This window comes from Taudactylus pleione, unplaced genomic scaffold (assembly GCF_031769625.1).
Source record: "Taudactylus pleione unplaced genomic scaffold, aTauple2 ptg000041l, whole genome shotgun sequence".
NCBI lineage: Eukaryota > Metazoa > Chordata > Amphibia > Anura > Myobatrachidae > Taudactylus > Taudactylus pleione.
Window position 1 is genome coordinate 31,818,747 of NW_028284443.1, and position 14,005 is coordinate 31,832,751.

Genomic DNA, 14,005 nt, shown 5'->3' on the forward strand with positions numbered 1-14,005 from the left:
CTGCCACAGCTGCCGAAGAAATTCGAGACGCCAGGGTACTAATATCTAAGGCCGCCTCGTTGATATAAGTGGCCGAATCCCGGAGATTGCCGATCAACTCCGTCTGTTCAGCCGAACAGTCGGAATCGAAGGACGCCTCCAACGTATCAGCCCAGCGCTCCATAACTCTGGCAGCCCAGCAAATGGCCTAGCTGCCCCCCCCCGCAAGGGAGTAAACGGACTGTAGGCAGATCTCCACCTTGCGGTCCGTAGCATCCTTAAGGGAGGACATGGATGGCATGGGTAATGTGGCACTACGGACTAGGCATTTCACATGAGAATCCACCTGTGGAGGGGATTCCCACTTTGCAAAATAATTATCCGCGAACGGATAAGCCACCGTCAAACGCCTCTGCGGCTGGTATCGTTTGCAAGGCTGTTTCCATGCCTCCTCTAAATGGTCCACCAACTGACCCGAAAGAGGAAACACTGTGGCATCACCCTTAACATCCTTAAAAAAGGCATATTTAGATTTAGACACCGGAGGAGAGGTATGTGGGGGGACCCAGACCACGATGCCTCCGATCATAGGCTTCCAGCAGCGTTCACCATGCGTTCTGAAGATGGCCACCGAGGAGCATAGAGGAGGCTGGCCTGGGGGAGGAGCGCTGCCACAGGGCCAGTCGGCGTGTGCAGAGAGGACTGTGTGCAGCGGGGGAGGCGCCGGCTGTGAGACAGGGAAGGCGCGCTCCCCTGGCATGCATTTAACCCCTGGGACGCCGTAGCGCTACCACTCTGCCGCGGTCCGCTGTCCCAGGGGGGTAGTGGAAGCGCAGGTTAATACCTGGCTCCACGCTGCAGCCAGTTTCCAGGGAGCCCCCTGCCTGGAAACTTAGGGCCATGTTCAGCAGGGTCCCACCGCAGGACCCCTGCTGCTTACCTGTAATCCCCCTTAAATCCGGCCATGGCCCAGAACATCTGGGGTCACCGCTAGCTGTGACCCCAGATGCTTACCAGCATCCCCGGATCGGTACCGGCGTTCTGGTACCGGCGGGGGTGTAGGGAAGACAGCATGGACATCAGTACTGACAGTCCATGCTGTACTTCCAGATGTGAAGCCACAGCTGCAAAGAAGAAAACTTCAGGGGCTCTTCTAAGCCCCCCTCTAGCAGGTGCATCCGACTCCGGCCGGGCACCACACGAAACTGAGATGCCTTGGCTCGGGGGCGGGGTATAGGAGGGGGACCCTAGTGCATCCTGGGAGGCTGAAAACTTAACTCTATGGTGTCCGATGCCTGACGTCATCACCTATACCCCAAGGTATCCTGTGGATACCCTATGGACCCTGAAGTAGAACAATGAGTATTACTGAAACATCACGGTCGGAAGAAAATATAATCTAGCATATGTTTAGGGACCTCTTAACCTATTACATAGTGGTCTATGGTATTTAAAATGAGGACCTACTGCTGCTGACACTTTTATACCACATATTAACGGTACCTTGGACATTCATTTCTCCATATTTCAATTAAGAACCTCATCTACCTATTTAATATTTATGATATATAAAACAATTATGCATGATCACTTGAATCTGAATTAAAATTATCTGTTTCATCCTAAATTAAAGCCCTTGGAAAAATTACATTCCAGCAAATGATGAGCTCTACCAGAAGACTAGGGAACACCTATTAGAATATAAAATCCTCCTGCTCCTCAATATACAATATATCAGCGTTTCCCAAATCTGGTCCTCATGCACCCCCATGTTAAATCACTTAAATGGATCTACATGTATATTGTATAAAGTGTTCTTATTGACATCTTTTGTATTCTCCAGGACTCATGCATTTAAATAGCCTACACTATTAGTAGGGGTGAGCGGGTTCGGATTTCTGAAATCCGAACCCCCCCGATCCGAGTCCGATCCGAGTCAGGCTCGACTTTTCCCGCCTGACTCGGATCTGAAATCGAGGCAAAACGTCATCATCCCGCCTTCCGAGTCTCGCGGGTTTTGGATCCTATATAAGGTACCCGCGTCGGCGCCATTTTCTCACTCGGCTGTGGACAGTGAAGAGGGAGGGTGGGAGTTACGGCTGTGTAGTGTAGTGTAGTGCTGCTGTTGTCCACTACTTCAAAGTCCATAGGGGCTGGCTGTGTTGTGCTGTGCTGCTGTTGTTAATAGGGGCTGTGTCCACTACTTCAAAGTCCATAGGGGCTGGCTGGACTGTGTTGTGCAGTCAGTTCTCCATAGGGGCTGTGTCCACTCCAAAGTCCTGTGCAGTGTCCCAGTCCTAAAGGGGTGCTGTAGTGTTGTCCAGGGGGTGCTCTGTCCATCAGGGGTGCTCCCCCCAAGTGCTAAAAAAATAATATATTTTCTGTGTTTGTGAATTGTGTGCGCAGTAGCCGCACGTGCATCAACAAAGTAGTGCCAAGCGTGCGCCTGTGTCATAAGTAAAGGGCGGGCTGGCTTGACCGTTAAAGGGTGCTGTAACCCCCAAAGTACACTCCAGTCCAAACCAAAAAAAAAATTATTTTCTGTGTTTGTGAATTGTGTGCGCAGTAGCCGCACGTGCATCAACAAAGTAGTGCCAAGCGTGCGCCTGTGTCATAAGTAAAGGGCCGGCTGGCTTGACCGTTAAAGGGTGCTGTAACCCCCGAAAGTACACTCCAGTCCAAACCAAAAAAAAATTATTTTCTGTGTTTGTGAATTGTGTGCGCAGTAGCCGCACGTGCATCAACAAAGTAGTGCCAAGCGTGCGCCTGTGTCATAAGTAAAGGGCCGGCTGGCTTGACCGTTACGGGTGCTATAACCCCCGAAAGTACACTCCAGTCCAAACCAAAAAAAAAATTATTTTTTGTGTTTGTGAATTGTGTGCGCAGTAGCCGCACGTGCATCAGCAAAGTAGTGCCAAGCGTGCGCCTGTGTCATAAGTAAAGGGCCGGCTGGCTTGACCGTTAAAGGGTGCTGTAACCCCCAAAGTACACTCCAGTCCAAACAAAAAAAATAATAATATATTTTCTGTGTTTGTAAATTGTGTGCGCAGTAGCCGCACGTGCATCAACAAAGTAGTGCCAAGCGTGTGCCTGTGTCATAAGTAAAGGGCCGGCTGGCTTGACCGTTAAAGGGTGCTGTAACCCCCGAAAGTACACTCCAGTCCAAACCAAAAAAAAAATTATTTTCTGTGTTTAGCCGCACGTATATATCAAATAGATATAACATAAATGGAGGACCAAACTTTCTCAGATAAAAATAAAATAGAGAAAGATCAAGAACCACTTCCTCCTAGTGCTGAAGCTGCTGCCACTAGTCATGACATAGACGATAACATGCCATCAATGTAGTCTGCCAAGGCCGATGCCCAATGTCATAGTAGAGGGCACATACAATCCCAAATGGCAAAGTTCAGGAAAATGACCTTGAAAAAGAAATTTAAATCAGCTGAAGAGAAACGTAAACTTGCCAATATGCCATTTACGACACGGAGTGGCAAGGAACGGCTAAGGTCGATCCCTAGTATGTTCATGACTAGTGGTTCAGCTTCACATGACGATGGAAGCCCTCCTCCCACTAAAAAAATCAAAAGAGTTAAGCTGGCAAAAGCACAGCGAAGAACTGTGCTTTCTAAGAAGATATCACAAATCCCCATGGAGAGTCCAAGTGTGGTGGTGGTTGCGATGCCTGACCTTCCCAGCACTGGACGGGAAGAGGTGGCTCTTTCCACCATTTGCACGCCCCCTGCAAGTGCTGAAAGGAGCACCCACAGTCCACTTGCTGATATGCAAATTGAAGATGTCACTGTTGAAGTACAACAGGATGAGGATACTAGTGTAGCTGGCGCTGAGGAGGAAGTTGGCGAGGAGGATTCTGATGGTGATGTGGTTTGTTTAAATCAGGCTCCGGGGGAGACAGTTGTTGTCCGTGGGATGAAAAAGCCCATCACGGTCATGCCTGGGCAGAAGACCAAACATTCCACCTCTTTGGTCTGGCAATATTTCTATCCAAATCCGGACAACTGTCTTGCCATATGTACCATATGTAAAGGTGAAATAAGTAGGGGTAGGGACGTCAACCACCTAGGAACATCCTCCCTTATACGGCACCTGCAGCGCGTTCATAAAAAGTTACTGTCAAGTTCAGAAACTTTGGCTAAGACCGTAAGCAGTCCAGGGACACCTAAATCCCGTTGTCCTGTTGTATCCAAGCGCCTGCAGACCACACCGTCAACTCCCTCCTCGTCAATTTCCTCCTTAGTCAGGATCGGAAGTAGTCCTGCAGGCCATGTCACTGGCATGACTGACTCTCCTATCCGGGATTCCTCCGGAGGATCCTGCATTGCTACGCCTACTGCTGCCGCTGCTGCTGTTGCTGCTGCTGGGAGTCGTTCATCATCCCAGAGAGGAAGTAGGAACACCACTACTTTTACTAAACAATTGACCCTCCAACAGTCCTTAGCGAGGAGGATGAAGTACGACAGTAGTCATCCTGAAGCAAAACGTATAACTGAGGCCTTGACTGCTATGTTGGTGTTAGACGTGCGTCCGGTATCCGCCATTAGTGCAGTGGGATTTAGACAATTGATGGAGGTAGTGTGTCCCCGGTTCCAAATCCCGTCTAGATTCCACTTCACTAGGCAGGCGATACCGAGACTGTACAGAAACGTCAGAAAAAGTGTCCTCAGTGTCCTGAAAAATGCCGTTCTACACAATGTCCACTTAACCACGGACATGTGGACAAGTGGAACAGGGCAGACTAAGGACTATATGACTGTGACAGCCCACTGGGTAGATGTATCACCTTACGCAGCAACAGCAGCAGCGTCACCAGTAGCAGCATCTCAGAAACGCCAGCTCGTTACAAGGCAGGCTACGCTGTGTATCACCGGTTTCAGTAAGAGGCACACCGCCGACAACCTCTTAGAGAAACTGAGGGAAATCATCGACCAGTGGCTTACCCCACTTAGACTCTCCTGGGGATTTGTGATATCTGACAACGCCACCAATATTGTGCGGGCATTACATCTGGGCAAATTCCAGCACGTCCCATGTTTTGCTCACACAATAAACTTGGTGGTGCAGAATTTTCTGAAAAGCGACAGGGGCATGCAGGAGACGCTTTGGGTGGCCCGAAAAATTTCAGGCCACTTTCGCCATTCAGCGACTGCGTGTCGAAGACTGGAGCGCCAGCAAACACTCTTGAACCTGCCCCGCCATCACCTGAAGCAAGAGGTTGTGACGCGGTGGAACTCAACCCTCTATATGCTTCAGAGGATGGAGGAGCAGCAAAAGGCCATACAAGCCTATACATCCACCTATGACATAGGCAAAGGAGGGGGTATGCACCTGACTCAAGCGCAGTGGAGAATGATTTCCGTGTTGTGCAAGGTTCTCCAGCCCTTCGAACTTGCCACACGTGAAGTCAGTTCAGACACTGCCAGCTTGAGTCAGGTCATTCCCCTCATCAGGCTTTTGCAGAAGCAGCTGGAGAAAGTGAAGGAGGAGCTAAGACGGAGCGATTCCGCTCGGCATGTGGGACTTGTGGATGAAGCCCTTCATTCACTTTGCCAGGATTCCAGGGTGGTCAATCTGTTGAAATCAGACCACTACATTTTGGCCACCGTGCTCGATCCTAGGTTTAAAGCCTATGTGGTGTCTCTCTTTCCGGACGACACAAGCCTGCAGAGGTGCAAAGACCTGCTGGTGAACACACTGTCTGCTGAAGCAGAACGTGACACGTCAACGGCTCCTTCTTCATTTTCTCCCGCAACTGGGGCTGCCAGGAAAAAACTTAGGTATCCTAAGCAACCCGCTGGCGGTGATGCAGGGCAGGCAGGACCAAGTTTGGACATCTGGTCCGGACTGAAGGACCTGGCAACAATTTCTGACATGTCTACTGTCACTGCATATGATACTGTCACCATTGACAGAATGGTGGAGGATTACATCGGTGACAGCATCCAAGTAGGCATGTCAGACAGTCCATACCTGTACTGGCAGGAAAAAGAGGCAATTTGGAGGCTCCTGTACAAACTGGCTCTATTTTACCTGAGTTGCCCCCCCTCCAGTGTGTACTCCGAAAGAGTGTTTAGTGCAGCCGGGAACCTTGTCAGCGAAAGGCGTAGGAGGTTGCTTCCACAGAATGTGGAGAAGATGATGTTCATCAAAATGAATTATCAGCTCTTCCAGGGAGACCAGCCTCCAGAAGGTACAGAGGGACCTGTGGTGGTGGATTCAAGTGGGGACGAGTTAATACTTTGTGAGGATGAGGATGTACGCACTGAAGAGGGTGAGGAATCGGTGGATGAGGAGGATGAGGATGACATCTTGCCTCCGTAGAGCCAGTTTGTGCAGGGACACATTAATTGCCAGCTTGTTTTGTGGGGGCCCAAACGAACCAATCATTTCAGCCACAGTTGTGTGGCAGACCCTGGCGCTGAAATGATTGATTTGTTAAAGTGTGCATGTCCTGTTTATACAATATAAGGGTGGGTGGGAGGGCCCAAGGACAATTCCATCTTGCACCTCTTTTTTTTCTTTGCATTATGTACAGTTTGGGGCCTAGTTTTTCTAACTGCCATCCTGTCTGCCACTGCAGTGTCACTCCTAGATGGGTCACGTGTTTGTGCCGCCCACTCGTGTCGCTTAGCATAGTCATCCAGCTACCTCGGTGCAAACTTTTGGACATAAAAACACTATTGTGAGGTGTGAGGTGTTCAGAATAGACTGGAAATGAGTGGAAATTAAGGTTATTGAGGTTAATAATAGCATAGGAGCAGAAAAACCTACAAATTCTGTGATTTTAGCTGTTTTTATGCTTTTTTAAAAAAAAATACAGATCCAAAACACAAAACCCAGAACCCAAAACACGGAAGGGTGGTTTTGGCAAAACCAATCGAGATCCAAAACACGAAGAAAGATCCAGATCCAAAACACAAAACACGAAAAGTGGCCGGTGCACACCCCTAACTATTAGTAATATGCAAATAGAAGGACACAGAGAAGAGAAGAACTCATAGTAGTAGTCTATGGTATAGGATAGGATTTATACATTTGTATAAATTAGGTCATCACAAAAGGCATAACCTGAAGGCGTCTGATGCACATGTGTAGAATAGCTCTCCTCACACCAGAAACAAGGAATATACAGTTTTGATATATGACCATCTAAGCAGAGGCTGTCAAACATGGCTGTCACATCCTGGCTTAGTATGGTAAACCAAGTAACCAACTTCAATACACGCCTTGCCATGGCTTTAGATATACTGCATGTGCATATGCTTGTGTTAAATTGTGCTAGGGGGTTAATATTAAATTAATTAATTTACACAATAAAGTCATCTCAAGGTGAACGTTAACTGTAGAAAATACATGTTTTCATTATATGTATATGCTGTAACTGACCTTCACAGTATGCATTGTCTTCTCTAAGAGCCCGGAAACCATCACGACAGATGCAAACAGCTTTGTCATCTAGGTTTTTGCAGACAGAATATTCCATGCAAGAATGTCCTTCTGAACAGAAGTCATAACCTAAATGATAACACAAGTTTATTTTCCAGATACCATATACATTATTGCAGATATTGGTGCTCTAAGCGCTATGCAAAATAATCCTCTACAATAATACAACAACTATCTAATGTGGCCAATACTGCACTTACCTGAGTGGTATGTTGGACCATCACATTGACGGTAAGGTACATTATGTAAACAATGAATAAGCTACTATTTTAGTTAAGGGGAAGCAACCAGAGTTACATTTGAAACCACTGTATTTGGGAATCAGAATAACTAAAGGAATCATATAGGTTTATATTTATACATTAAACTTTGTTTTCTTTGCGTCTTAACTTTTACACACAATACAGAAATGTGAGAAAAAATAATGAACAAGCCTCTCATTTATAATGGCTTTACGGGGATAAGTTTGCTTTTTAAAACTACAAATACTTGATCATTTTATAATATAAACACACTATAATATAAAATAAAATATCAAAAGCTGCAGTCAGTCAAAGAAAACCACCTGGTCATTTAATTGGCTCAGAATGACCTCTGCATTGGTAAATTCAAATAATAAAAAAAGCAAAAGTGAAAAAATTAATATATAGCTTAACAAAAAAGTATCATATCCTCCTAAATGAGTTCCTTGCTAGATAGGGGTGTAAAGGAAGGAAGAGCAAAGACATGTTGAATATTTTGAAAGTGTTCAACTGGGTACACCCCTTATGATGTTGTGACCAGGCGATGCAATGTAACGGTACATCATGTTACCGAACACATTACACGATCCAGTGTATGCAGGCGTGATGTATTGTTACATGTCGCATGTAATACCACTGTATTGTCCGTGGAATTGTCCCAGCACAGAAGATGGAACGATTCAACGAATGACTGCCAGGAAAGATGGATTGGGCATACACTGGCTCCTCCTCCCTTTCAGAACCCAATTCAAGCCTCTCACACTCACTCACAAAGCCTTCACTCAATCCTCTCCCATTTACATCTCTGACCTAATCTCCCACCACACACCTGCCCACCTACTTTCCTCCACTAATGCATGTTGCCTCTCCTGCCAATTGATTACTTCCCCCCACTCCTGTTTCCAAGTTTTTGCTGCTCCCCACCTTTGGAATTCTGTCCCCCGTTCTAGAAGATGCAACCACCACTCTACTAATCTTCAAATGTGCTCCCAAGGCCCATCCTAACCCACTGCTCCATGCTCCTTCCTCACTATCTATCCCATGTGCCACCCCTGTCTGTCTGCCCCTCCCCTTTAAAATGTAAGCTCTCACAAGCAGGTCCCTCTTCCCTTACGTGCTTCTCCTTCCCTTACTTATACTATCATTTACTCCAAACTCCCCATAACAGCACCTAAATAACAAGCACAATGTGCTTGTTATTTAGGTGCAAGCACCTAAATAAGGTGTTATCACTGATGCAGCAATGACTATAAACCGTGTCCTTGTCCTGCATTGTTGTTTACTGTTAATAAACAAATTTGTTTATGTAAGGCGCTGCGGAACCCTTGTGGCGCTATATAAATAAAGATAATAATAATAATAAATACCACATAGTCCAGTGTCTCAAATATAATGAAACAGATAATAACAATGTTAAAAAAATAACATTTAATTATAATTGATCATTTTTAATTGCATTATACATACACAATACATTTTTCTGACATATAGGTATTTATGTAATATTCTGCAAGATTCAGGGAAGGGCGAGATTCTGGTAAATCTGCCAATAATTTTAAAGCAGCAATCATTGTAAAAGCAAAACCACCGTAGGTTTGCATTTTCAGTAATTGCAGTTTTAAAAATATGGACAGACTTGCCAAAATCTTGCAGGCTATTACATAAACCCCATAATGTTTATTTGGTATGAACGTACCTTTGCAAACTTTGCAGCAGCTGTGCTTCAAAGTAATTTGCTGTGATTGTGGACAGGACAAGGGCAAGCATTCTGGATACTCAGTGCGTTGCATTTTACTGCTCTGTGAAGTAATACACAAGACAAAGTTCAACTCGTCAGAAATCTTTTATAAAGCAGCAACAATATACCTGGTTAGAAATGTTGTTGTTCAGTAGATACATTCAGCTCTAAATAAATTACTTACACGAATAAACATTTGGGAAAGAAAAGATTCACTTGCATCAGTTTTGTCCATTAATAGAACCCAGGCATTGGTCTACACTTTCTCTCAAATGAATTTTGTACCTTTCAGGAGAACTTTACAGTATATTATACATTTGTAGGCACAATATGACCAATGTAATAAACATACTAAGTGGATAGACATTATAAATACATCCGTCATGTGCCGTATGACATAAATGAAGATAAATGGTTCATATGCGATAGCTACATTCAGATTTCTGGCAAGCGGACAGGATCTGTTTATGAAAATGTGGACAGCGTGGTGGTTTAGGTAAGAGAAACCAGTATAACTGGGGTTTACAAAGAATTATTTACATTGTAAAGTTAATGTATGCAGATTGACTTCATTTGATGCAGATGGCACAAAAATTCCTTTCTTAGTTAATAATAAACTAAAGTACAACGGAGCAGTGCTGTAGTAACACTGAAATGCATACGTTTTGCAAGGAATGAAAAATGAGGCATTACCCAATCACAGTTGTTGGGATGCATAATTAAAAATTATTTTTGAAAGAAATTTGCAGTTATATAAAGGTATTTATCATTTTTGTAATAGTGTATGAAAAAGCATTTGCATGCTGTCATATGAGCATATGGGTCTACCAACTGGGATTTCCATTGCTTGTAGATAAACTATAAAAACACTTCATCTGCTTGTGAAATGAATGTACTTTCAAATAAATTACTCCTCCATCTGTATTTTCCTGCATTAGTGGATTTAAACCTAGAATCAGGGATCGTATTATAGTCTTTTAGCATGCTGCTTTCCTGTCTCAGTGGTTTCAACATGAGCATTAGATGATGATTGAATGGTTTTATATTTTGTGTTCATGTGAAAAACCTTTGTTTAAAGCATAGAAATTTATTCCGATTGTTCCTGATGTGCGTCACTTTTTTCTTTTTTAAAATAGGAGTTCAGCATGAAACAAAAGGCACAGAATTTATTCACACAGGTATTACTATGGCAATTACTTCACCATATGCTGTGTGGGAAAGTAGAGAATGCAGCGATACACATCTATACAAGCATTTTAAATGATAACCAAAGCTGATTTACTCCTTTGAATTAAACATTCTTCACAATCATTATAGATGAAAGGTCATGTATACAAAACATGCCGGCCCACAATGCAACATTTTTTTTTTTTTTTACCTTTCTAGAGGGTTACTATGTATGTTTATTTTGGTGTATTTATATAGGTTACACAGATTTATGTACAGTATGGCTTACTGTAGCTGGTCATGTGGTAGTAATTTTTTCTTCACATGGTTCTAAGCTGAACGAATGTCAGATAGGCGCAGAAATGCACATGGCACATTGTCCCACATGCAAAACCATGATCTATTGTTGCAGGACAATATATTTATATGAGCTTCAAGACGTATACAGTACTTGTTTAGGTTGCGTTCATGATTTATCAGGCGACAATAGAGCACACTTGCCGACTTTGTCCCTCTCCAGGAGGTATGTGTGGGCAGGCGCCGCCAATTGAGTAATCGTGGCTCTGCTATCTTGATGTTTTGTTGTGATAATGGGTTTTGCATTGCTAGAAGCTGGGCTGAGATGACGAGATTCATAGAGAATTGTGTCATCATGTCCCTGGTCCCACCTAAGTAGTGGTGATGGCTGGTGGATTGTGGAAGAGTTGCATCCTTGCACTAGGAATTTCCTTGCGTTAAGGTTGACTATTTACCCCTAGATTTTACAATGTATGGTCAAAGTTCACCTCTGAAATCAGGGGGTGCTACCACAGACTAATTGGAGACAATACCAGGAGAAAGAAAAGTCTGTTAAACAGTACTATTGTATAGTAAAATGTCATTTTTATCATTTTCACTAAAGTAAAAAGATCATTCAATAATAATTTTAAAAACATGCCGTGAAATAATGGATAAGAAGATTTAATAGAGTGTATGTAAACACAAAAAGAGAAAAATGAAATTAAATACCAGCTGTGTGTCTTCTTATATATGTATTGTGGATTTATTAACATAATAATGCAAAATATTGGCGTATTTATAATGGGTGCAGGGTGTGCACAAAGCCAGAGTCTACTGCACTGCCGAAAAGGAGGCGGCCCACGCGGAGGCTGTACATGGGCTCCCTGATAGCTTAAACCGCCCCTGATACCAGGGCCATCGCTTCCATTGGGCTTGTTGGGCAGTTGCCCGAGGGCCCGAAGCTTGTAGGGGCCCGCCATCCCGCCCCCCTGCAGCTGCTGCCAGTTGGTAAATTGTGATATTTTTATAAGCCGGCCGCCGGTGCACTATATTCCGACCTAACCTCTCCCCCATCCCCCCCCCCCGGTGACGAGTACTCACCTCAGTCTCAGTTTCACTTCATCCGCTGGCTTCAGACCAGTCAGACAGAGGGGCCTATTCATCATACCTTAAAAATCGATGAAGGTAATTAGGCTTAGAACTCGCATGGAGTTCTACCTAATTACCGGAGGAATCCATCATTCCTCCTCTCCTTCAGTATCTATTCCGAAAAGCTGTCATTTTTGCGATGACAGCTTTTTGGGAAATAGATACTTTTCCCTCTCTACTCTAAGTTACCGCAGCTGGAAACAGTGCTGCGCATGCGCTGTTACATTCGTAAACCCAGCGCATTCGCAGCACTACCTACAGCGGCGGAAAGTTTGTGTGCCCTCCCCCCAACCCCCTCTCCCCCCTCCGCTCATTTCCCCCCGTCCTGCACTTAGCTGCCGCGCATCAGTATCTGGCTCCGTCCTGCTGGTCTGACACGTGGTCTCCCAGCACACCACAGTACAGTTTAGAAACAAATAAAAAAACGTTGTTTTTTTTCTTAAACTTTATTGTGTTCTGCTGGGAGAACACAGTGTGCGAGCAACCACCGGAGCCAGAGGAGGGACCACAGCGCCGGAGGGAGCTGCGGGGGACTGGTCTAGCTGACCGCAGGTAAGTGTTACCTGCTATTCGCCACCTCACAGTGGCGGATAGTACCTCCATCAAATTCCTAAAATACATAATTTTCGGAATTTGATGAATACCATAATTTCCATATCCCCATACTAATGTATGGGGAGTGTGGAAATGAACGCAGAGGGACTTAGAACAGGAGATAACACTGATATCTCCTGTGCTAAGTGTCATCAGGAATACTAAAATAACGTTATTTAAGGAAAATGTCCTTAAAAACTTTATTTTAGTGTTGATGAATAGGCCCCAGAGTCTCTCTGCATGTGTGGGAGGTCTGATGGGCATGCAGGAGTGTTTACTTTTATTGACCATTTAAATTTTTTTTTCCATGAATGGGTGGGTAGGGGCCCCAGTGCATTGCTTTGCCCATGGCCCATACTGCTGTTAAGACAACCCTGTCTGATACAAATATAGATCAAATAATCTTACAGGAAAAAATATTAATAAATTAGAATTTCCAGCCCTGGGCTGACCAGTTTGGGGCTGGTTTACATTATGGCAGTGGGACCTCATGCTGTGTGTATCTCTGATAAAGTGTAAGCTGGCTGGTTCAGCCCAGTGCTGGTTACTGAAATATAGGGGGACCAGACGCAGGTATTCCCCCCCCCACACTTTTCCAGTACCAGACCAGACCCACACACTTCTTTTTTTTTTTTTTTCAAATTAACCATTTAATTACACTTTTAAACACAAAATCCTGCACAGGTCATACTGATCACTGCAGATTGTCAGCGGATTCATTCTTTGATTTATCAGCAGAGTCTATTGTAAACAGGACAATTCGACTGATTTCGCATGCAACAGAAACCTTTTTTTTTTTTTTCTTTAAAGTAACATTTTAATAAATCATTTAAAACACCAGTGCTTCAGTCAAACTCGCTTATCACAGACAGGTCTATTTGTTTAGTGCATTTTGCTGTGATTTTGAACGATTTGACAAACACAATTCTTAGTAAATTCATGATTTGCTATTTGAGTCCACGTAAATGATGTGATGTTTCGTCCGACAGTGGCTGTTCGAGCGGGGTGCTGCGCCCTGCCCTTCTGGCGGCACCCCTCTAAAACAAACTCCCGGGTGCAGTCCTCACTCGTGGGCCGCAGTGTCCCACTGGTGGGAAAAATAGGGGTGCAGCGGTCACCGCCGGTGAATAAATGCCGGGCGCATGCACCCGCCATCTATTCACAGAGACAAAAGAACTTGGGGGCAGCCCGGCATGTCCGTATGTGCCGGCCACGCCCCCAAGAGTGATGAAAAGGGGGCATGTCTTAAAGACACACACCCTTTTCTAGTGGCCATGCTCCCTTTTTGTGTGCGCAGAAGTGTCCCTTTCTAGGTCCGGCGCCAGACCTAGAGTGTACAATATGTATTGTGCTGAATTGGTGTATGAAGTCGTGTTTAACCTGCAAGTTGCAA

General features: G+C 44.7%; 1 protein-coding gene across 1 annotated transcript in view; it reads right to left on the bottom strand.

Moving 5' to 3' along the window:
- NELL2 (neural EGFL like 2) overlaps positions 1-14,005 on the bottom strand; it is a 357,636-nt gene that overhangs the window by 123,007 nt on the left and 220,624 nt on the right. The window contains exons 12-13 of the mRNA XM_088458020.1: positions 9,382-9,484; positions 7,384-7,512 (exon numbers count right to left, since the gene is read on the bottom strand). Of these exons, the coding sequence (XP_088314146.1) occupies positions 7,384-7,512; positions 9,382-9,484 (232 nt within the window). The remainder of the gene's footprint in view (positions 1-7,383; positions 7,513-9,381; positions 9,485-14,005) is intronic.